This window comes from Pollicipes pollicipes, unplaced genomic scaffold (assembly GCF_011947565.3).
Source record: "Pollicipes pollicipes isolate AB1234 unplaced genomic scaffold, Ppol_2.1 Scaffold_3447;HRSCAF=4054_pilon_pilon_pilon, whole genome shotgun sequence".
Classification (NCBI taxonomy): domain Eukaryota; kingdom Metazoa; phylum Arthropoda; class Thecostraca; order Pollicipedomorpha; family Pollicipedidae; genus Pollicipes; species Pollicipes pollicipes.
Window position 1 is genome coordinate 26,271,732 of NW_023596297.1, and position 21,750 is coordinate 26,293,481.

The 21,750-nt window shown below is 51.5% G+C and overlaps 2 protein-coding genes across 2 annotated transcripts; one reads left to right on the plus strand and one right to left on the minus strand.

The window, feature by feature from the left end:
• Nucleotides 1-1,603: 1,603 nt before the first annotated feature.
• Nucleotides 1,604-9,324, plus strand: LOC119091866 (uncharacterized). The gene is made up of 4 exons (XM_037214770.1): nucleotides 1,604-1,656; nucleotides 5,004-5,549; nucleotides 6,314-6,461; nucleotides 8,675-9,324. The coding sequence occupies exons 2-4, from the start codon at nucleotides 5,006-5,008 to the stop codon at nucleotides 8,790-8,792; spliced, it is 810 nt and encodes a 269-aa protein (XP_037070665.1). The 5' UTR covers nucleotides 1,604-1,656; nucleotides 5,004-5,005; the 3' UTR covers nucleotides 8,793-9,324.
• A 401-nt stretch (nucleotides 9,325-9,725) lies between these two features.
• On the minus strand, nucleotides 9,726-14,343 carry LOC119091669 (ctenidin-3). Its single transcript, XM_037214482.1, has 4 exons — nucleotides 14,253-14,343; nucleotides 13,631-14,007; nucleotides 11,204-11,442; nucleotides 9,726-10,800 (listed from the first exon to the last, which is right to left on the minus strand). The coding sequence occupies exons 2-3, from the start codon at nucleotides 13,994-13,996 to the stop codon at nucleotides 11,212-11,214; spliced, it is 597 nt and encodes a 198-aa protein (XP_037070377.1). The 5' UTR covers nucleotides 13,997-14,007; nucleotides 14,253-14,343; the 3' UTR covers nucleotides 9,726-10,800; nucleotides 11,204-11,211.
• Between the last annotated feature and the right edge of the window lie 7,407 nt (nucleotides 14,344-21,750).

The following is a 21,750-nucleotide window of genomic DNA, read 5'->3' on the forward strand; positions in this document are numbered from 1 at the left end:
TGTTGTTTCCATGGCGGGCATGCGCCAAAGCCAACCGCGCTGCCAAACTCAACTCTCTTTTTTGCACGTGATAAACATAATACACATATAAGACGGACGCATGGACATAAGCAAGTGCATCGGCAACTGAAACATTATATATATTTCTGGGAAGATGTGACCTCTCACCGGTCAGTTTCAGCTACCTGTCTGCCCGTACTATATTTGGAGAACTGCAAGCTTAGTTTGGTTGTTGGTGGATGTTGCTTGGTGCTGACTTATCTTCTTGTCCTGAACCATTAGCTTCGCGCTCTGAAGTCTTGGCGCACCACAAGTAATAAAATGCGCATCTTACAGTCTTATCTTGCATTAAATCTTACATCTTACATTAAATGCTTCTTTACGCATGAATGGACATTCCATACAATGCTTCGGAGAATGACAAACGGGCGGTTTATGGGGGGGGGGGGGGGGGGGGGGGGGGGCTAAGGCCTTCATTTCATATGAGGCGGGTGGGTGTGGGTATGACCAGGCCGGTATAAGGTGGTTATGGACATAGAAATCTTGCCTCTGAAAGTCTCTTGTGGCAATTACGGTGACCAATGTTTTCGCTAGACAGAATTCAACCATGCTGGCTTTGGAATTTACTGTAAAACAAACAAGTGCCAAAATTGTAAAGGAGAGGTCGGCGGATTTGATTCAAATTTGGTGTGTTGCACTCGGCTGAAGTGTGCGAACTTAACCCACAAAAAACACTAATATGGGTAGGGAGAAGCTTACTTTGACGTTGATGTAGTTGATCATTGACAGCCAGGTGGAAGTCATCGTGCCAAAAACCGTCGAACGTCAAGCATGTTCTATCCGAGAGAAGAATATCTTCTTGGCAACCCATTTGGATAAAGTGCCTCTAAATTACAGGTGCCTTTTAAAGTTTAGGTGTCTTTTACAGATCGCTCTTTCGTTCAGGTGTCCTGAATATAATTCCAACATCGATCGCCTATGACTAGCCGAACTGTGTCTAAACAGATCGTAATCATCCATTGCCGAGTTGTCAAATGAGTAACACGATTTCACACGATACGACGTCAGCATTTTGCACGAAATCTCGCGCTCTACTTGCTTTGCTGCAACAGGACGCTGCGCCACTAGATCGCGAGGCATGTTTGCAGTCATTGTGATGGTTGGGTACGTGAATAATAAAGTGCACCAAAACGGCAGCTGTTCGTCTGATATCAGGCCCTGGGAGACTGCTCGCCTGCAGTGCAGCGTCAGCCAGGCTAGCTCGCCCTGCAGTGCAGCGTCAGTCAGGCTGGCCCGCCCTGCAGTGCAACGTCAGTTAGGCTGGCTCGATGCACACCGCGCTGCTGTCCTTCACATCGTCCTCCTCTTGCGGGTACCGCATCAAGAGGTGACGTAACGGTGACGCGGAAACGGTAGCGTGACGCGCGCCGGCGCCACCCTCCGTGACGGTCACCCATTGTTTCGCCACCGTGGTGGCAACTAGAGCTGCAAGCCGACACTTTCGCCGCGCCACGCAGCCGCGACGAGCCGCCGCTGGACACAATGTCACGAGACCTTTCACCCCGCGTACTTCCGTGACGGGGGTGACGGGGGTCGGCGACTGGCCGCGCGTCGTGACGGGGGGCAGCAGTATCTCGTCCGCCGGCCCGCTGTCAGGTAGGTGCCCCGGGCGACCCAGAACGACCCTGCGCTGCGATCTGTGGCCCAGTGCGCGGACGTCTGCCTTGGCCCTCGGCATCAGCCTGTCACCAGCCGCCTCGTGCAGCACCGCCTGCCCGGCCAACGTGAAGCTAGTTAGTGAGTTTCTAATGGAGACTGAGTGTGCCGCGGGCAGCTTGAGCGGCGATGACTGGACGGTTTGACTTGCCCGTGACCGTGGCCGCGGACGGGCACGCAGGGCTCGAGAGTCACGCCGCTGTCCTGCTCCTGCAAATGCGTGTGTCGCACATGTAACAGCCGATGCGGAAACATGATCTGGAAGGCGAGTGCGCCTTCGGTCCAGCTCAGTATTGTTGCTGGCTACTGCGCCGAGATTTCTTGGGCTTCTTGTGAATGGATAATTTAAAGTCATAATTGAGTGAAAAGTCAGTGAAACGAAACCAATCTGACTTTGATGCGCTTCTTTACTGGGTAAATTGCTATACAAAGTGCATCAATCTGATGTATGTCATTCCAAATATACGTCGGGTACGACTTTACTGCAATTCCGTGGCTGGTTGACCGACTTCCTTTACATTTGTGCGCTACGTACTGCCATGACAGTCAAAACTAAGTACGCTCAACCCAGAGTCTGCATTACACATCTGCGTTAAAGGACCTATGTATCCCCATATCATCAGCTTGGAAGGCGTAAGCGTGCTAATGTGACCGTTCGCACCGTACACATATATGGCTGTAATGCTGGGTGGCGTTGGGTCTGCCAATGCCTGACAATTAAAATCGCCAAAGTGAGCGAACTACGCATGGGCCGCATTTTTGGTGACTGCTATAGAAATATTGGAAGTCATTATTATTTGGGATAAGTATTGCCAACAATAAGACGGGAAATGGCACCCACGTATGCCAAGGCCCAATCTTCTCCGGTCTGGGCCCCGACCCGTCGTATTCCAGGCCGGTTCTGAAAAACGTGACGGTGGAGCCTTTGCAGCCCCTGTGTCGAACAGTGAAAAGATCATCTATTTGTGGGAGGCACAGTCCCATATATCGCGCAGATTCACGCCTCAGCTTGCTCTGGCCGAGTTAAATAAGACGCTCGAAGAAGCGCGGATCCATGATGGCGCACGATTGTGCGAGATCGCCTGCACACATGGACCCGCACTTTGGCCAGTAACATTTTCCACTTTCCTCTCCGGCAGTGTTGGTCTCATGTTACTGTGGTGCCTGGTCGCCTAGTTCTGGATCATTCGTTCCCTATGTTCTTCATTACTTGAATTTCAATTTCATTACGTCGATATTGATTCCCAATGTGTCCCATTACAATCGAACGGGGAGGTGAAATAGTGGCCACATTTCAACTTCATGGGAGTTCGCCGCCTGATCCAACAGCCTACCGCATGTGAGCATTTAAAGGATCGAAGCATTCAAATGCCTTGCAAAAATCACAGCACAATCGAGCTTCTTGCTGCTGAACTTTTAACAGTGGCGCTATCAGGGGATGCATAGATATACTCCCGTCAAAGGCGTGTCTGGCAGGTTTGGGCCGGGGCCCAACGCTGAAGGTTCACATTTTCCGATTAGCTAAGGCGAGGCTTTCTCGGTCTACGGCCACGCTCGTAATAAATTTGATTAATTCTATTGTAGTTGCGAACAATCCACAAAGTGAGAGCACGATCGTGGAGTGGAATGATGCTGTAAGAGCGATCCAATGAAGATGAAGTATATTCTGCGAGAGGTGGACATTCCGGAGAGACGCTGCGTGCCCGACGGACATCTTTTGGTCACAGGCGCCCATCATTAGGCCATACGCCTCCAGGCGTTGACACTGTTCTTGGCCTTGAGGATCGTAATGATTCCCAGGATTATCTCCTGACCATTCTCATGCCGTCCAAAATATGGCTGTGAAATTTTTTAGTGCTCCTAACTATCCTAATTCACTAAATAAAGATCGGATCACTCCGATTTCCCTTGAAATAATTAATCTGATAGCTACTGACAACCTGATCATTCGAGTGAAATTACTAGGCATTACCTCCGAAGCACAAAACAGGAATGTCAGATACCATGACAAGAAGGCGAACTATTTAGACTGTCTTTAAAATCGGGGTACTGCTAGAGCTTAACCTCCTTCTTGCTGCTTCCTGATCATCACAACATGATTTTCTCGGGCATATCAAATGAAATTAGAAAAATGTAAGAATGCTAAAATGAGCGTTCAAGCTCCCAAGAACCGCTCAATTTTGGTCACATAAGGTAAGTCATGCGTACATCTTCTATTACTCTCATGAATAGGCTCTAAAAGATTATTGCCTTCGTGTGGAACGTTCACAAAGCAATAAAGACGGAGGCTAAATGGAAATGGAAATTCAAGCCAGAAATTTTTTTCTTGCAGCGGGATTGGGCAAAATGTGAGCGTTGTCATGATTGTCACCAGTGATGGCGTAGCTGAAAATGTACCTCCAGGTAGGCTGAAGATTGCTTACGCTTAACATAAAACTGTATTCAATATTTTCAATAATCATGCAACGAAGTTGAGGTATGAGAGGACCGAAATGAACGTGCCAGCTAGAACAATGTCTGAAATAGCGAGTCGGGGATGGTGTTGAAGTGTGTGACCCACTTTTGGGTCACATTTCAAAAACACACTCCAGTAAAACCTCTTAGGCTCGAGGAAACTCCGTTACCGAGAAGTGCATTGGTAAAGTCTGAACTAGTGCGTCATGCGGATCTTGTGATATTCCCATTCCCAAAGCCAAAGTGCGCCTCGAAAATAGCCACCGCGGCAAACGCCGCTGGGGAGAAATCAAGGTCATAATGCAACGTTGCGTTGCGCGGGATAATTGTTTCATGTTTGCATACGTTTTGCCCAAGCAGAATGTTTCAAGGTTCCGCAGCATCTATTACGCAATAGTTTTGACACATTAAGTGTGTATTAACATCACAGAAAGCAAACGCTGGAAAAGCGTGGGAAACGAAATACGTTACTCTCGTAGTGGTGGGCATGGATTCCAATAAAATTGCTCGCGCAGGAGCGGCTGCTCCAAATCCAAACTCTGAGCTTTTCAGAAGGATTGCAAGAAAATCGGCATCACTGATCAAATCTACGTGTTTGATGTAACAATAAGTTAAAGGCAAAAAAAAGGTGGGGTACTCCTTTAAGTAATGAAAATCTTCCGATCAGTCATTCTAATGCTCAACCAGTGACAGGAAAATATCGGCTTCTAACAATTGGGCCTTAACTGTCAGGCATCTTCAATGGCAAGATGATGTCTTTCTGACGCGCGCTTTGTTCAATGTCATATCATTATTGTTTGCTTATGGAGTTTGCTCGGCTCCTGTTCCTTCAGATATGGTCCGACTGACATCTCTCCTGCTGGGCCTCGGCCTGGCCGCCGGGAAAACGATCACGCCTTCCCAGACATCAGCCATCGCCACCGCCGCCACCAAGGCGGCCAAGACGCTGCAGACGCCGACCCAGAACCGACAGGGCGCCGTCCGCTTCCCAGCCGCGCCGGCTGACCGGCAGGCGTTCCAGCAGCTGCAGAAGGTGTACCAGAGCCTGCCAACCAACGTCAAGAGCCAGGCCGCGTCGCCGGTGACGCCGATCAACAGGGACGGGGGACACCACCACTCCAGCTCCTCCGGCTATGTGCAGCCGAGCCATGGCTACAGCCAGCCCAGCGTCGGCTACAGTCAGTCTAGCTACGATGACTCTGACAGCTACGGCTACACGGAGGCACAGTCGTACAGCAGCGGCGGCGGCCTGCTGGACAACCTGGGCAAGTACGGCGCCATCATCATCCCGATCCTGCTGGTCATCGGGCTGTTGTTCCTGTTCCCATCTGTGGTCAACGTCTCTGGCACCCGGCGACGACGCGCCGCGGCTCCCGTGGGTAAGCTGCGCAACCGCCGCCGGCAGACCTGCAAGCTGGCTCGCCAGAACAGATCGCGCCGTCGTATCAGGACACGGGACAGGCCAGACCAGGACTGCGCGCGGTACACGGCCGGTTGCCCTCATCTTGCAGCGTCATTACGAGAAAAGAGGCGTGGATCTACGTCCGCCTTGCGGATACGGGTCATCATGTGCTGAGCATTTATCCCGGCGAACTTGCGCCGTCACGTCCGCCTCGACGACGCGCAGGCGTCGTTCAGCTCACAATGGAGCCGAACGGAATCCGGAACGCGCTTTTAGACGTTTCTGCAGGCCTTTGGTGTCACAACACGTAGAAAACCTGACGCGTTGAGCCGCATACGATGAATGGCAAGTGACGAATGATGCATGCTAACCGGGCGCTAGCGCGCTAAAAACCCGCCGAGTTTGCTATCTGCAATCAGCCGTTACTGCCCTCTCTCGGTGCATTCTCGTTTTTGCATGAGCTATACTAGGCTGCACTGTGAAGAAACTGGCCAGCCTTCAATTCACTCAAAAGCAATTTTAGATGATAGTATTTGAGAGCATTCCTTCAGTCCCTAAGGCGTGCTTTGATCAATGGCAAATGGCTTTCATGAGTACAAGCTTTTGCAACCTAGATCAAGATACCAGAGAGAGAGCAAAACAAAAGACGAAACCCATTTCTGTACGTCAACGCCAGGCTGTTGTTATCGCTGTGCATTGTTCCTGGCTTGCACACTGACTGATACTAACGCCTCGATCCAGATGACCTGGATGATCCGTCCGATGACCTAGTGTACCGCTTGAGAACCATCTACGAATCTATCAGCGAGGACCCGCTGTGCACCAGCCGGCTGTTCTGCGAGCTGGGCTCGGTGGTCGGCGACACACCCTACACTGAACGCATCCTCAAGTAGGTTGGAGCGGAGCCGCCGGCACGGTGCCAGGACCTCGCGGGGCGGGCCGGTCTACGTCGGGACCTTGCGATATGGGCTGGTCCTCGTCGGGACCTCGCGACACAGTCCGGTCCTCGTCGGGACCTCGCGGTGCGGGCCGGTCCTCGTCGGGGCCTTGTAACACGGGCTGCACACGGTACATCCCTTATAGCACGAGTTTTGTCTGACTTTTGCATGGGTGTTTTCAAAGCGGACTACGCCAATTGACGGAATGAATGCGTTACATGTAAAATGGACTGTCAGACACCTCACAATAGTTTACCGTGAGCATGGAAACATGACGCTGATGACATGAACGTCACGGTTAATGAAGATATTGCGTGAGTGCCGGCACATATAAGTCATGTAAAGGACTAATGGCAACGACGCACTTGGCATAAGGAAGAAAGGGCTGTTCTTTTTTTGCCTTGTGAGTTAAAACACCTTACGTTGAGTTAACAACCAATGCTTTACCAGGAGACACTGGTTAGACGACATTCTAGTGCTTAGTGACAACTACATTGATGGTACTCGACATTTCGAGCTGCGCTTATCCTCGAGAGTGGCAAGGATTCAGACAGATTCAGCAAAATATTGCACTTGAAAAATAAGACACGTGAATCCAGAAAATGTTCCAAATCTGTGCAGACACTACCACTAAAAGATGATAAGAGGTCGCGCTGTCTGCGGTAGATAAAGAACACACTCCGTTCTTTGACACGTCCCAGTTTGCAGTGCAAAGGGGTGAAATAAGTCATTTATTTAGAGGGGCCGCCTAAATCAAAGTTTCACTTGATGTTAATAAGGCCTTTAGCTCCTTTTTCGGAATTATGAGTTGAAATCAGTTAATAGCCTTTATACAACTTTATTTTAACAATCGAAATGTCCTTTATTCCCAGTCAACTTCGCATTCAGACACTTATAACTGAGTTGCATCCAGATGAGAAGTGGGAGTGAGATTTCCACAGAAAAAAAGCTTCCATGAAAGATGCTATCAAGGCTGAACAGTGATGAAGACCACAGATGGCCGATAAGCTCCACGTGATTGCCCTTGCTATTAAGGAAGCATTATCTCTGACGTCTCAACCAACAATTTCACGGATATGTGGGCCACCTGTCAAAGCCTATTCTTACAGGCGCATCGGGCGCCGCGCTTCACGCTGACGAAGCAGAACCACTCCGACCATGACCTTGCGTGTCACGGCGTCGGCCGCGGTCGGCGGGCGGCGCGCCGTCGCGTCTGCGCCGGAACCGCCTCCTCCGGGCGCGATCAGCTCGCGCGACCTTCAGAACCAACCTGCTTGCAATATTCCACCCCTCCGGCTGTTGCTGCACTTCGTCCAGTGAGGCAGAGATGAGCGACCGGGCAGGCGCGGCGCGTCGGGCCCTGACCACGGTCGCGGCCGAGCACGCGCCGTACTCCGCCCGGCCGGGGCGGCAGTGGACACGCTCTCAGCGAGGCCACGCGCTCGCACCGTACGCTTGCTGCGCGATTGGCGTGGGAGAGCAGGGACTGGTGCGCAGTGACTGTGGGCCCTTTACAGTGTTGTCTTACCGGATCATGATACGTTTGCTTATCCGGGGATATTTACGTCCCACGCCCACGTACGCCTGGCATGCACGAGGCCGGTCAGCCCCTCTGTGGGGGGGGGGGGGGCATTTCTTGGCGACACTTAGGCATCGCTGAAATACGGGCAGCTATTTCCGATCACCCCACGCTCATGGTGTGCTCACTCAGGCGTTGATTACCTGCGTCGGACACACGTGCGACGCACATGACCCCAGGCCATAAGCCAAGCATCCGTTGCGTCGTAGTTTGCTGAATTCGTATACTTTTCGACGTTTAATGCACAAAGAGTATTCTTTTGGGGAGGAAGGGCGTCTGCAATTTTGACTTATTTTTGTGATGGTTGTAGGCGATAAGCGGTAACACATTGATTGTAATTAGCTTGCATACCTGACTGTTCAAGATTATTTAAGAGGATAATTTGACCTATGGCATGACTCACAATTCGACGGGCAAGCCGTTTTTTATCTCAGCCTGGGCATTGTGGTGTACGTATTGCCTGCAGATCACACTTTTCCTCATGACGTCAGCTGTTTTTGAAGCGCGTCCGACGCGCAACAAAAGGCGGCCGTGTAAGGAAACCTTCAGGCTCGGTTACCATATTGACGATGCGCGTGGTTTCAGGTATATCGGCGTGTTCTACCCCAGCAAAAGCACCAATATGCTGGTGATGAGGAAAGCGGCGCTCGCAGACGATCCCAAGTGCCAGCTGTTGGCGTGTGCGGCCTGGGAAGATGAGTAGGAGACGAGCGGTTGACCTTCCAACCTTGCGTGGAAGGCAGCAGGCGGGCGACACTGGCTCGACGCCGCGGTGCGACTAGAGGAGGGAGTTGCGGTGTAGTTCAGCTTGACGGTACGCGTAAATACTCATTCGCTGCGCTCCCCGTGCTCCCAACGGCTAAGACGTGACTTCCCACAGTCCCACACATTTCCACATCTCTTACCCATGCAGCTGCAAGGGGTGAGTTGATAACGCACGCTTCCGTAGGTGCTTCTGTTATATATTAGCTTGAATCTTGTGCATTAACCAAAGAGTTGTGATTGAGCGTGAGCTTGTGCATGCAAGGCCAATTTGTGGTATTTGTTCTGTTACAATACTTTGTTGGTTTTAAGATAGCACAGCTTCCATGGACAGTCAGGGCTGTTGAAGAGGCCGATCATGCTGTTGACTCATCACATTAATGAAGTATTTATTGATGACGCGTATTGATTGATGCTTATCAACTTCGTAGCTATCTCTTTGTGTGTCAAATAAAGCGACAACAATGGTGTGAGCGCGGGCTCGGTCACTTGATACGCACTGAAGAAGTCCTGGCCTTATGAAGACCGCTCCGTTTTGGACCGGCTCAGGGCATATTCGGTGAAAGTCTCAGTGGAGGGCCAGGTAAATTCCGATCTGACCAGCATTATAAGTGTGGCGCACTTCCTTTTCAAAATGGCGCTTGGATGCCAGGCATGTTTCTTCGGTTTCTTTTAAAGGGACTGGTCTTGGTTAACTGCTCTGGCGCAGTCCATAATTGGTGAAATCTTCGTAGCTTTCGTTTGCGCTGGGAAGAGTACATATCGCAGGCCAGTCGCGCTGCGTATCAGAAACAAATCCCACGTTTTCTTACGCTGGAACCATCAACTCTGTAGTGTTCGCTGTAACATGCCAGCATTTAAGAAAACACAGGAATATCATTCACGTAGCAACTGTATTAGCTTCAGAGGTCAGCACCGTGTCTTTGTCCGGGCGGAAGAGCCGTGAGAACGATCGCTCGAGCTTTCCACTCCGCTTTTTCTACATCGGTGAAAATCACCTACAATCGTAACAACAACAGCTGTAACAAGTAACAACAAAGCAACAATGAGGCTTGATCAGCGGCGAACCTGGCGACATATCACAGGGCTTGAGCTGACATCCTCAAATGGTTGACTGAGGAGTAAGTGTCTAAGTACGTGTATGAGTCTGGACCATGCCTAAGGAATAAGAAGTGGTGCAGACCATTGTGGAAACCCAGGCTTGAGAAGAAATTAGGAAACATAGCGGAAGGGAACTGAAAAGTCTGTAGATACGGTGGGACAAATACAGGCCTGCTAATAATAAATAAACTACTGTGATGAACATGAACACAAAAGCAGCACGGACGTGACTGGGGACGACGATGAACGCGATGAACGACATTTAATAACACAAGGACTAAGAAAACGGAACACAAACAGAAGCATGTTCAAAACGCGTGTGACAAAAACACGGGAGGCACAACATGACAAGTCACAAACAAAACAGTGCCCAGAAAACAGCGGCAGACACACATACGACAAACGAGGGAACATAAAGCCGGACGACACAACCAGCGGCCAGAGCAGCGCGCGCAAACGCGGCAACAATTAAGACCATCAACAACGACCAAGACATAATTGCACAAATGCACAACATAAAAAAACAATGAAAAAGCAGGCAAGAAAGCATGCAGACAACCGTCTGAATTGCGAACAAACCGGCGATAACGGACGCGGCACCTCCGCTCATGCGCAGAGCGCACACACACGCATACCCTGTGGATCGATTCGTATGAGTTACCACTGAGCATGAGCTACCACTGAGCTCCTACCCGGGTCACACACACACCTCACGGGCACGGCATCAACACAAACAACACGCACGGCGTTCTCCTCTTCAGCACCACCACCTCAGACGTTTCTGCTGTTTGGCACCGGGCCAGCCGCACGCGCCTCCGGCTTCTCTGCTTCCTCCGAGCCGGACAGACCTGAAACCGAGCCGGATGTCAGCACAACCGCACGGTGTTTCCCATCAGCGAACGGCCGCGCGTCCATAGCAGTCATGAGCGGCCGTTGCGGCATGCAGCCAGCCACTGGCGCCCAGCGACACGGTGATATCTTAACCTCACTGGCGCGACTGTGCAAAGGCGTGGCGCAAGGCCGACCATCTTAAAGTTACTCTAAGCCCCGCACGCAGTATGCAAGATCACGAGTGGTGACGAGTGAGGGACGCATGCGACTGGAAGATGCATGATTTTCTGAGACATATGTCGCATAGCCAAAGATCGCATAGAAGCATAATCGCGCCGACGCAGAGAGTTGCAATTCCAGAGAAGCAGAAATCTACATGCTCGCTGGCTCGCCTGGCCACCAGGCGCACACACCGCATACCTGCCCGTCTACCACCGCTTGGCGATGGCCCGCAGCGCAAAGGTGGCGACCCGGTTGAACTCCTGGCTGTGGATGAACTGGTTGACCTCGTCGGGTATCGCGGGTAGCAGCTGGCGGCCGTTGCCGTTGTTGTTGTTGTCGTTGGCGACGTAGGCGGCTGCGGCCAGCAGCAGCAGCAGGCCGATGCCGATGACGCCAGCGATCAGCAACGGGCCGGCGAGATCCAGGCCGCCCCCTTCCTGCCGACGGCCGGACGGCAGGGATTAGCACGCGGGGCAGTCACGAGTGTCGCCCCTCTGTGTCACCTGAGCGAAGGCGTCAGCTGGGTCCACTCGGAGGTCAGGCAAGTTGATGGGACGACGCTAGTTAATATCATGCGGCCTGCTCGCTAATACGTAACAATAATCCAGGCTGTGCCCGCAGTGGCGCAATTGAATCCCAAAACCACCGGCGGGAGATCCCCGCCCACTGAGGGCAGCGCGGTTACCCGCAGCAGGGCAGCCAGGGCCGCGCTGGCCGTCTCAACACCACCGCCCTGAGGCCAGACCACACCCGTTCGGCATGAAATGCCGTGGTAAAACATCACGAGCTCGCTGGTCTCCAGATGACCTATCGTCCTTTGTTGCGGGAGAATGCAGCAGTTAAAACGGGTGTGATTGGGCACGGTGTGGACGGGCACAACCGGCCCGCACAGCGGGCGTTTGTGGCGATTCCGAAAGGCTTCACTTTGTGATTTGACACGATCGGATAGTCACGGCGTCGTCACCTCAGCCTGTTCTGGTAGGGGTCGTGTGCGACCACCGCCAGCTACAGTCGTTGCGATGGCCTTATGTTAACTGCTGGTACGTAGCCTCAAAAACAGCGTGACCATAAACTGCCAGCGCTGACCCGAGCCGGCCTATGGCAGCTCCCGTACCAATGGAATATTACCATTGGTGGGGCCATATTACCGATAATATTACCATATTACCATTGGCTACGTTACCAGCCACCCGAGTGAAAACACGTAATTATCACGATGTAGACGTGAATGTAAGCCACATAAGGAACAATGAAATTTTCCGAGATAGCTGCTAGGCAGAGCTGAGTAGGAACCGGCGCGGCCACCGGGGCCGGGGCCAACGGCCCTGTTTCCACCGGCTGATAGCACGAGGACTACATCGCGTACGAGCCTCCTGCCGGGAGACGTCTCTATTGATAAGTGCGTCCGTAACCCGCGACGATGACATCTCAGACGGCATTGTTCGGTTTTGTTATCGGAGATTGGACAAGCACCTGTGCTAGAAATACGTACTCCACCTGTTAGCGGACCATTCTCATGTCGACAGTCGGTTGAGTGAATAAATAAATAAAGAAAAACAAAAAAGTTCCTGAATTTCGGACCGCTATACCACTGGCTGCCGGTCCGCCACGCGAGCCGGTCGAGGAAGGGCACTGTAACGGCTGGCCGATGTCAGGCCTGATGCGATCACATCTGGACCCGGCGGCGGGGACATGGAGCAACTGGCCGCCCGGCCGCAGGCACCGCATAGCTGACAGCCTTAGGCTCATTCTTCCGGACTACGATATTCCGGGTTCGTCGAGTGTTGGTATGGAGCGGTGCGACGCAGGATTAGTTGACAAGAGGGCGTGGCACGCTGTAGCGTAGCGGCCCGCAGTGTGGCGGAGACGCAGCAACTCTCTCGGCAGTTACGCTCGCGGATTCCGTCTCTGTTCAATCACACAACTCCCATAGGCCGATTACAAAACTGGAAAATGACGCGGGGCACCTAGCCCCCACAGGGTAGAAAGTTCCGCCTGCGGGAGGACTTGAACCCACACCAATGTCACATATTCGATCAGCGTAGTAACGGAGCAAACTGCTGGCATTCGCGCTCTTCCGTACGCAGCAGAGGAACGCTCGTCTTCGTGTGTTACTTCCATTCGTGCTGAGAAACGACACGCTCATGATCTGAACAATGGTTACGTGATCTACGTGATCCACATGATCTACGTAACCAGGCTGCGTGATCGTAATCGGATGTTATTCCACGGCTGCCGTCCAGCCAACCGACATACTGGTGTCTAGCGATGTGTCAAAGTTACTCCTAAACCTCGCCGGCTGCCGGAAATAACTTCTGATCAGCCTCGGAGCAGCCTGCTTCGTGTGGTTAGACGTCCGACGTGAAATGAGGTCCCAGTGCTCGTCCGATTTAGGAATACAACTGCCTGGTCTTGAGGGTGAGCCTGATGCAAAGGCCTCGTGTCCCTCGTTTCCAGAGTCAGAGAGGAAATGCTGCACGACTGTTGTCGCGCTCACGTCTCGGAATATCTTACATGACGCTTGCTTATCGGTACTAGGCTCCACATCCCTATATTTCTATCGCCAAAAGGCGCGGTGTGTTTTAGCAATCCGGTCTTGTGTCGTCTATTGTCGTTTTTACTTACGTTGGACGCCTGGTGCTCCTGCACAGGGTAGTAGTAGTAGTAGTATCCAGTGCTGCCAGATCCGCCGGCGCTGTGGCTGGAGGGAGCGGCGTAACTGGAAGCTGGCACGGAATGCGACGCAACGTGGCCACCGGAGCTGTGACCACCGGAGCTGTGGCCACCGGAGCTGTGGCCACCTGAGCTGTGGCCACCGGAGCTGTGGCCACCAGAGCTGTGGCCACCAGAGCTGTGGCCACCGGAGCTGTGGCCACCAGAGCTGTGGCCACCGGAGCTGTGGCCACCGCCGTGACCTCCCCCGTGACTTCCTCCGTCTCCCATGGCCAGACCCACACAGGCCAGAACGGCCAACGCCAGGAAAGCTCTCATCGTCACCTTACCTGAAATCAAACGGGCAGTTTAGCGAAGGCACACGACGGTGGGCCACCGGTGGCGGAACGGCTCATCGAACACGCGGCGCACGCACAACAGTACCGCGCCGGCCACCCGGCACCGCGCCGCCGCCGGCCGGGTCGCCTCTGCGCGGAGCCGCGTCAGCACCAGGCCAGCACCGGCCTGACCGCGCCGGACCGGCGGACGCGAGCCCCCGCCCACGTCCAGCCGACGGCGTCTCGGATGACTCCACTTGAGCAACCACCCTAGCTGCGGCTGTCGCTACGACTGAACTGCTTGGCGGCCCTCGACGATTTTTCAACTGGCGTCCTCGTCGGTCTGCGTGATGTAACTCACGCGCGCGCGCCCGCGCGTTCGGCGCCGTGATTGGTCGACGTTGCTGCGCCGCTGTTACGTACGCACACCGGATGGACGCAGAGAAAATGTCCCCGGGCATGCGGCACGCTGGTCTGCCCGCTTTCTCCCAGATCTGTGCCCCGCCCGACGGATGAGAGCAGGGCTCACCTACACCTTCCACTGCTCGGTGTCCCTCCCGGTGGATGATAATTAGGCTCCCCTCACACACCTCTCTCCTTAGTGTTCCACGCGGTTACTGGCAACAAGGCTTACCTCCCATTGCTCTCTCCTCAGTGTCCCACCCGATGGATGACAACGAGGCGCACCTCACCCCCGTGCGCTCTCTCTCTCTCTCTCTCTCTCTCTCTCTCTCTCTCTCTCTCTCTCTCTCTCTGCTCTCTCTCTCTCTCCTTCTCTCTCTCTCTCTCTCTCTCTCTCTCTCTCTCTCTCTCCCAAAATTCATTTGATTCCAGTGAAGACTACCATCGGTTTGTTTACGGCCATGGGAGTGTAGAGGGGTCCAAATCGTAGGGGCGTTTGGATTAAGTGTGCATTGAGGGATTAATAGGTTGCCAAGGGAGCAGGATGAGATGAAATGAAGTATAGAGTACACCAGACTCATTCATAATTTGTGCTTTCGTGACACTAGGGCAAGCACTTGCAAGTACTTTCGGGGAACCACTTGTGGTACTTGACAGCATGGCGCACAGATATTTGTACTCTCTCGTAGGTCATGAAGACGCAGGTAAGTGATATGTTACGTACTTCAAAGACAGCTATACTGTCGAGCAATGAGAATAACCATTGTCAAGTAGTTAACCGAAGACCTTATTAAAGCGTGTAAGATGATAACGTTGGGTATCCTCAATACCATCTTCATTGTATGGATGTCAGCATTTTTGTTTCCACGCAATAAGGCACTTCAAAATTTACTTTATGCACTAAGCGCTTGACTCAAAGTCATTTGACCGAGCCGTTTCACACCGAGTTCATGGCTGAAGGTCCTCCGACCAGCCCTTCGGGCCCCCTTGGAGCTCCGCCCCTGGACAACTCGGGGCCGCTTGCCAACACTGGACCAATGTTGAGAACTCTGGCCGCTCTACCGACAAAGGGGGCCCCTTATTGACCTCAGGGCTTACACCCATGCGAATCGCGGGCCCTGACCCCCGACCTGTAGTTGAGAAATGGGCCTTCAGGTCCAGGCTAATACGGAGCCGACTGCTCAGTATTGGCGGTTGCCTGATTCATAGAGGCTTTCATCGACTTAGGAGCACCCGATCGGCGCAAAAGGATCTCTGACAGGTCTTTCAGAGCCCAGCCCTGTGGGGCGGGGCCCCTTAATGCGACCTCCGACCAGCCCCCAGGCCCTCTGGCCTTCAAATCGGGCATTGATCGTTTGCGCCTTAACCCTTTGGTTTTGCCCCAAGGGTCCCTCGAGGCCGTTGTGCCCCTGGGGACGAGGTGGGGAGGGGGGGGGGGCACGTTGTCCCTGTGCACCTTCACCATGTCGACGGCCACTGGGCCGTCACGCACCGAGCCTGCAGCGACCTACCTCATCGATAATGGCGGCCGCACCCGTGCGACGAACGAATGAGACCACGCTGCTGACGCAGCCAGCGTTGTGGTCGTGACCTTCACCTAGCCACCACCCACGCGACTGCATGTGGAGTGCTGGCTTAAAGCTGGTAGATGACCGGGGTATAACGACGTGAAGGACGAAGGACACATTCAAAGCGAATTGGATGACGATTTAACTCAGAGTATGCGCATGGATCAGAGCCGGAACCTTCGTCTGCGATGACTCAGATGAGATCGAATGCTCGCCGCATGACTTGCATATGACCTGACAGTGATGACCATACTGAGCACCGCTGCGCGGACAACCCTCGCATGAAGGGCGCAGGAGACCAGCGCGGCTTCAGGCAGCGCTCACGGGTGGAGAGTGTCGTCACGCCGTTATTACGGTGTCGTCGACTCCGAGCGAAATCTCGCCTGCGCAATGCCAGCCGTCTGCGTCCGGCGGGGTCAGGTCGGGGTCACGCCGGATGCGAAAGCTGCTCCAGCCGGATGCGACGGGCGGATGTTCTCGTCACCGCCAGCTGCCGCCGAGGCCCCGAAGTCATTGTGACGGAGGTGGTCAGGTGACAGATGGACGCCCGGTCGCCTGCTGCTGATGATGAAACCGACCCGTCTCGTCTCCTCTTCCGGCGTGACGCTCCTGCAGAGGTGATGGCGGTGATTATTTGATTTATGGGTCATACATCTGCCTGGTTACCCAGCGGCCATCGGCGAGTGAGTTCTCTCGGAGACTGTTCTCGTGTGGGTGCAGAGCCCGACAGCGAATTGGCCCCGTGGGGCGGGCGAGCCAGGCGTGGGGGACGGTGACACGTAAAGATCATTTGTAACCAGTCGGACAAAAAACACAGAAGGGGGATAGCTGACCGTCTTGAACCTCATCCAACTGTGCGAGCCCTGCCTAAACATCATTGGTTGGGTAGCTCTCCAAATGCAAGGCACAAATGGTGGCATGTGGAAGGTTTGGGTAAAAAGCCGAATGTACAAGACAATGACACACGTGGTAACATTCGAATGATCCTGCAAGTAGCATGTCACGTATCGAACATAAAAGGCGACACTTTGAGCTTAGACCAAATAGACCCGGTCTTACTTTCAAATGGAATACGCAGCACTCCATGGTAGTAGCTAAAGGTCTTGAACAATTATGCACCGAGCTACAAACCAGATGTGCCGTGCGCGGAAGGTGAACCGGGGCGTGACAGTCTCCTAGTTAGTAATTTGGGCTTTCATCTGAGCCGACCAAGGTGATGGCTAAAACTCAAGGCTTGACAGCTATAAACTGGATCCCGCGCTCTAACGTACTTCGAGTTTGCCTGGCGAGAATGCTGGAACATTTCAGATTGAAGTGCTGTGCATGTTTGTTTTATTATGGTTATTAAGACCTAATCCAATGTATTCATTACATGAAGTTTTGGGATCAGCACCCACCCCTAAGAGCGTTTGTTGCGTGAATTCCGACTCTAACATCAGATCATCAAAGTCCTGGTCAACTGCAGTATGCTGCCGCCGTCGCAGTGACCGCTACAGTCCGACCTGCTCTCTGACGCCACCTGATCTTAGCGCGACACTCTCCACGGGTGGGTGAATCGGGAGGTAGACGCCCCAGCCGTTTGAGCTATCGAAACAGACAGCTGACAATTCATAATGGGCAATGCATTCAGCCTTCCATGCATCGACGTGGAAATGACGTTATCAACCCTTACGCGGTGTGAAGGGCACGTGGTTCCCTGAGCCCTAGGTTCCTCCGCTTTTATTGACACTTGGCCAGTCTAAAATCTTCGTAATTACCCAAACCGGCTACGTCTTGCAAAATGAATTGTTTCAATCGCGTTGTTCTGGAAAATATGACACAGAATATTAATAGAGGAAGCGAGTAGGTTGCTCGTGATAGGGTAACTAAGTTCATGTCAAACGAATGACTTTCGTTCATTGCCATGTTATGTTTCGATGAAATTGATACAGGCAGGACACACTAGCAATCATGATTATCTGCCAATGTGTAATCCTTACAGCCGCCTAGTGTGAAAGCCAGCCACCATCAAATATTTGTACTTAAGCACTGATTGACGGCTTAAAAACGTCGCCTTAACCTGACAATGCTTTCACTGCGTGGCACACATTTAAACTGTCTTAAAATTCACGAAATGGTTGCGTAATAGTCGGCCCAAATGAGGAGCTTTTGGTTTCAGCAATTTTGTACTATTTCGCTTTTATTCTTTTCTCATATTACATGTTCCTTTTTGTTTGCACGGTGAATGGCAAAGGGATGTGGTGGGTATATGAGAATGTTCTGAGATATAAGGCATTGCATGGTCCCGTTTTATCACAGGTATCTCCCTTGGGTTATGAGTGGATACTCCATCGATCTCATAGCGTGCAGAACAGGTTACCTATGTCATATTTAGATATGCCGTGTAAATTCCCTGTCAGGTTGCGCCAAACGCACAGATATTTCGCTACACACAGGTGAGGAAAACTCACATTTGTTTATACATAACTTATCAAAGGTGTCACCTGAGGTAATCAGAAGATCATGTAGATCCTGTGGATGGTCTTCACCATGAATGGCGAATGGTGTGCTTTAAATATTTCTAGGTTGGATTATCCGACGTGCAGAGATGTTATGAATCTTTGACCATGCACCAGTGCGCTGTTTCTCAATTAAGTGTTGCAACGTTTTCCTAGGTGTTGTTTGTTCTGTCAAGCACAAGTTTGGGTACAAATCGTATACTGCAATATTGCTGTCTGCAGGAGCTGCTAGAGTAGCATGACCTAGGTCACTGCTGACACCGGTTATAGCCCAACAATCAACATTACGGAATAGCAGCGAAGCTCACAAACGGTATAATACAGCTTTAAATGTTCCTTCCAACGCCTTTTTTTAATTGAGTTGTTTGCTTACCGACGGATAAAGTCAGGGAAACTCAGTGCACCAATAGCTTTCATCCCTTTGGTCCAAATTGACACATCAAAGTGGCACCGTAAATCTATCAATGTTCATTTGGCAGAGGTTTTCCAAGAGTTGTTTATAGGTTTTTCACATTCTAAAGTATTGTAATCAAGTTATAATCATCCATGCAGACTAGTTTTTCAGAATTAACGCAATATGCAAGGCATAGAACGAAAGTTTACAAAGCAAGGCAGACGTGCATCAGGATAAAATGACGACACTAGAGGTGGAGACAATACGCAGGTGCACACAAACTTTGCAAGTAAAAGTCGTTAGCCAGGGAATTTTCTGAAAAGCCAGTGCTGACAAGCACAGAGCAAGCGTCTTTCAGGCCCTCAGTGCTCTCAGGGCCGCTCGAAATAGTGTCGAACGCTCAGTGACGGCCGAGGTTACGAAACTTAGAATTCAGGCTGTGCTAAGGACACCTTGTTGAGGAACAAGACCATCAAAGGTGCGGCTGGATTTGATGGATTATTTAACGCGCATGTAAATCTGGTGCATACGTTACGGCGTGCTACGTGTTGCTAAGTAGCGAGTAATCATGTGTGGAATGTTAACCAGTGTTGCTGTATGCATGTTCATCAGTGCAGTGTCTGTCATTAGGGCTGCCCTAAAGGCCACCATCAGTCACTGGCCGGGACAGTGCACGGTAGGAGTAGCACTGTCTGCCAGGTCGCCAGTGAGGTTTTTATGAGTGGTCCAGAGATGCATCTAGAGATTGAAAACTATCCGGTTTGTCAACTTGTCTTAGGTAAGACCTTCTCCGAGCCAGGATCCAGTCTCCAAGCTTTCTTAACTTTTCTCAGATTGCTCAATACCTGTCATTACTACCTCAACAATGGTCCCATTCTCAAGAAGGCTTAGGCCACCATTTAAATAAAAAAATAGGACAGCTGCAAGCTCAGTTTGGTCCGAACTTCCTCCCCGGCAAAGGTCGTCTGAGCTCAAAAATACAAGACAGCTGCCAGCTTATGCAGCAAAGAAGAGACCCGTGTGCTGCAGCCTAAGGGGAGTGTTCCAAATTTGTATGGGCTTTCCAACTGAAACGTCCATCTTGAAGATCGTTTGGTGCGGTTCATAGCCTTTCCCTTCTTAAAGCCTGAACCAGCTTAATTTCTGAGCTACACATCCGCGAAGATGTGTAGACCGTTTAGGGTAGACTTTTCCAAGGTCAGCCAGGCATCCATGACGCCACGATCACGTCACTCAAATCCTGCCTTTGGACATGCGGTGATCAAGGCCAAGAAAAAATATGGTCGTCGAGCTGTTCATATCTGGCGTGCGTAAGCACGATTTCCAGATATAACGACCTTCAATGGGCTCTTAATCAATGTCGTGCAGTGTGCGCTGACGTAAACAAACAATGGCGTATTGATGAGCACAATTACTAGACGGAGAAATTGTGTCGTCTGGAGCAGCCTAGATACATGTGATGTGATAACCTCAATCGGCTCATCCTGTTTCTTTTTTAACGTTGCCATACGCAGGGACTGGCCTGTGCCCATCCATGGCCTTCTGGTCACGCACGCCACCAATCTTTGGTGCCGTGCAACGCCATCTCAAAAATTTAACTAAGCATATAATCTTTTGCTTTTTCGTAGGCGCTGCGCGAGTGCCACACGAGCGCTGCTTCAGCTTGGTCTCGTGCAGACACGACAAGTCACGATGCACTTCCTTCAGGTGACGTTCTTTGTTCTCAACACCGTATATGGTGCTGTTGTCAGCTTGTCGTATTACTGTGGAGTCGTTGATCTCAAATTCTCGTCCAATACCACTCAAAGGGAATGTTTCACGTTTAAAGGTATTGAAGCGAGCATCAGGTATGGTGAAACAGGCCCACCTATAACTATTGGTATGATTCAATGTACGGTTATATATATATATATATATATATATATATATATATATATATGTGTGTGTGTGTGTGTGTGTGTGTATACAGATATGAAGATATATGTATATATACTTATAACTCAGCATTGACGAGCTTTTTATGCACCGTTCGAGTTTCCGGGCCCTTCTAGGCATTATCGTTTAGATTAAAGATAGTTCGTGCATAGTCGTCGTATATTCGTCAGTTTGTACATTCTTGTGTTTTCGAGACCTCATCTCATCGTTGGAGAAGTCTGAATGGCACAGCAAATAGGTTTTGATTTTTCGGGATGACAATTTTGCATTATGATTGGAAAACGTTTTTTAGTACGGAGAAAACAAGTGGAGCATGGCAATTGAAGTAAAACAGAACCCTATGTTTACTTTGACACATGAAACGCGCACATGAGAGAAACACTTCAAAGACACGAACATATCGCCACAATCACATCAACAGTTCTCGCCGTCCACCTCCTAATAACTCAATGGTTGTGCAAGAATTTGTTTGTCTGTTTAGGGCTGGAGAGAGTTCGTTAATTAATATACTTTCCCAAATGATTAGGCTTGTGCCATGACATGTTCCATTTCCCACGCATTTACTAGGTAAACACGTCATTGCCATGATTTCGCCATGCATCCCGATGGATCGCTGACCGACTAACTCACTCTTAAACCCACCGACCCCTGTTCTGGTGTATAACAGTCAGCGTGCATTAGGCACACGCTCTTTGGCCGACGACATCGATCGGGGCGTCTTGACCTACGCGAACAAAAATTATTATCCTCGAAACAAAGTCTGTGGTCACCTGGTGTTCCCCAAAGTCCGCAACGTGCATTACGGTGGGTGTCGTTCCGGCACCATTTTCGCCGCCCCGGCGTGTCCCCCTGCGCGTGGCGGGACTTCCCCGTGGCCGTGCCCGCCCGGTCGTCCGCGCCCCGCTCGGCCCCGACTGGCCCCGCCCGCCGTCGGACAGTGAAATTGGCGTGATTGATG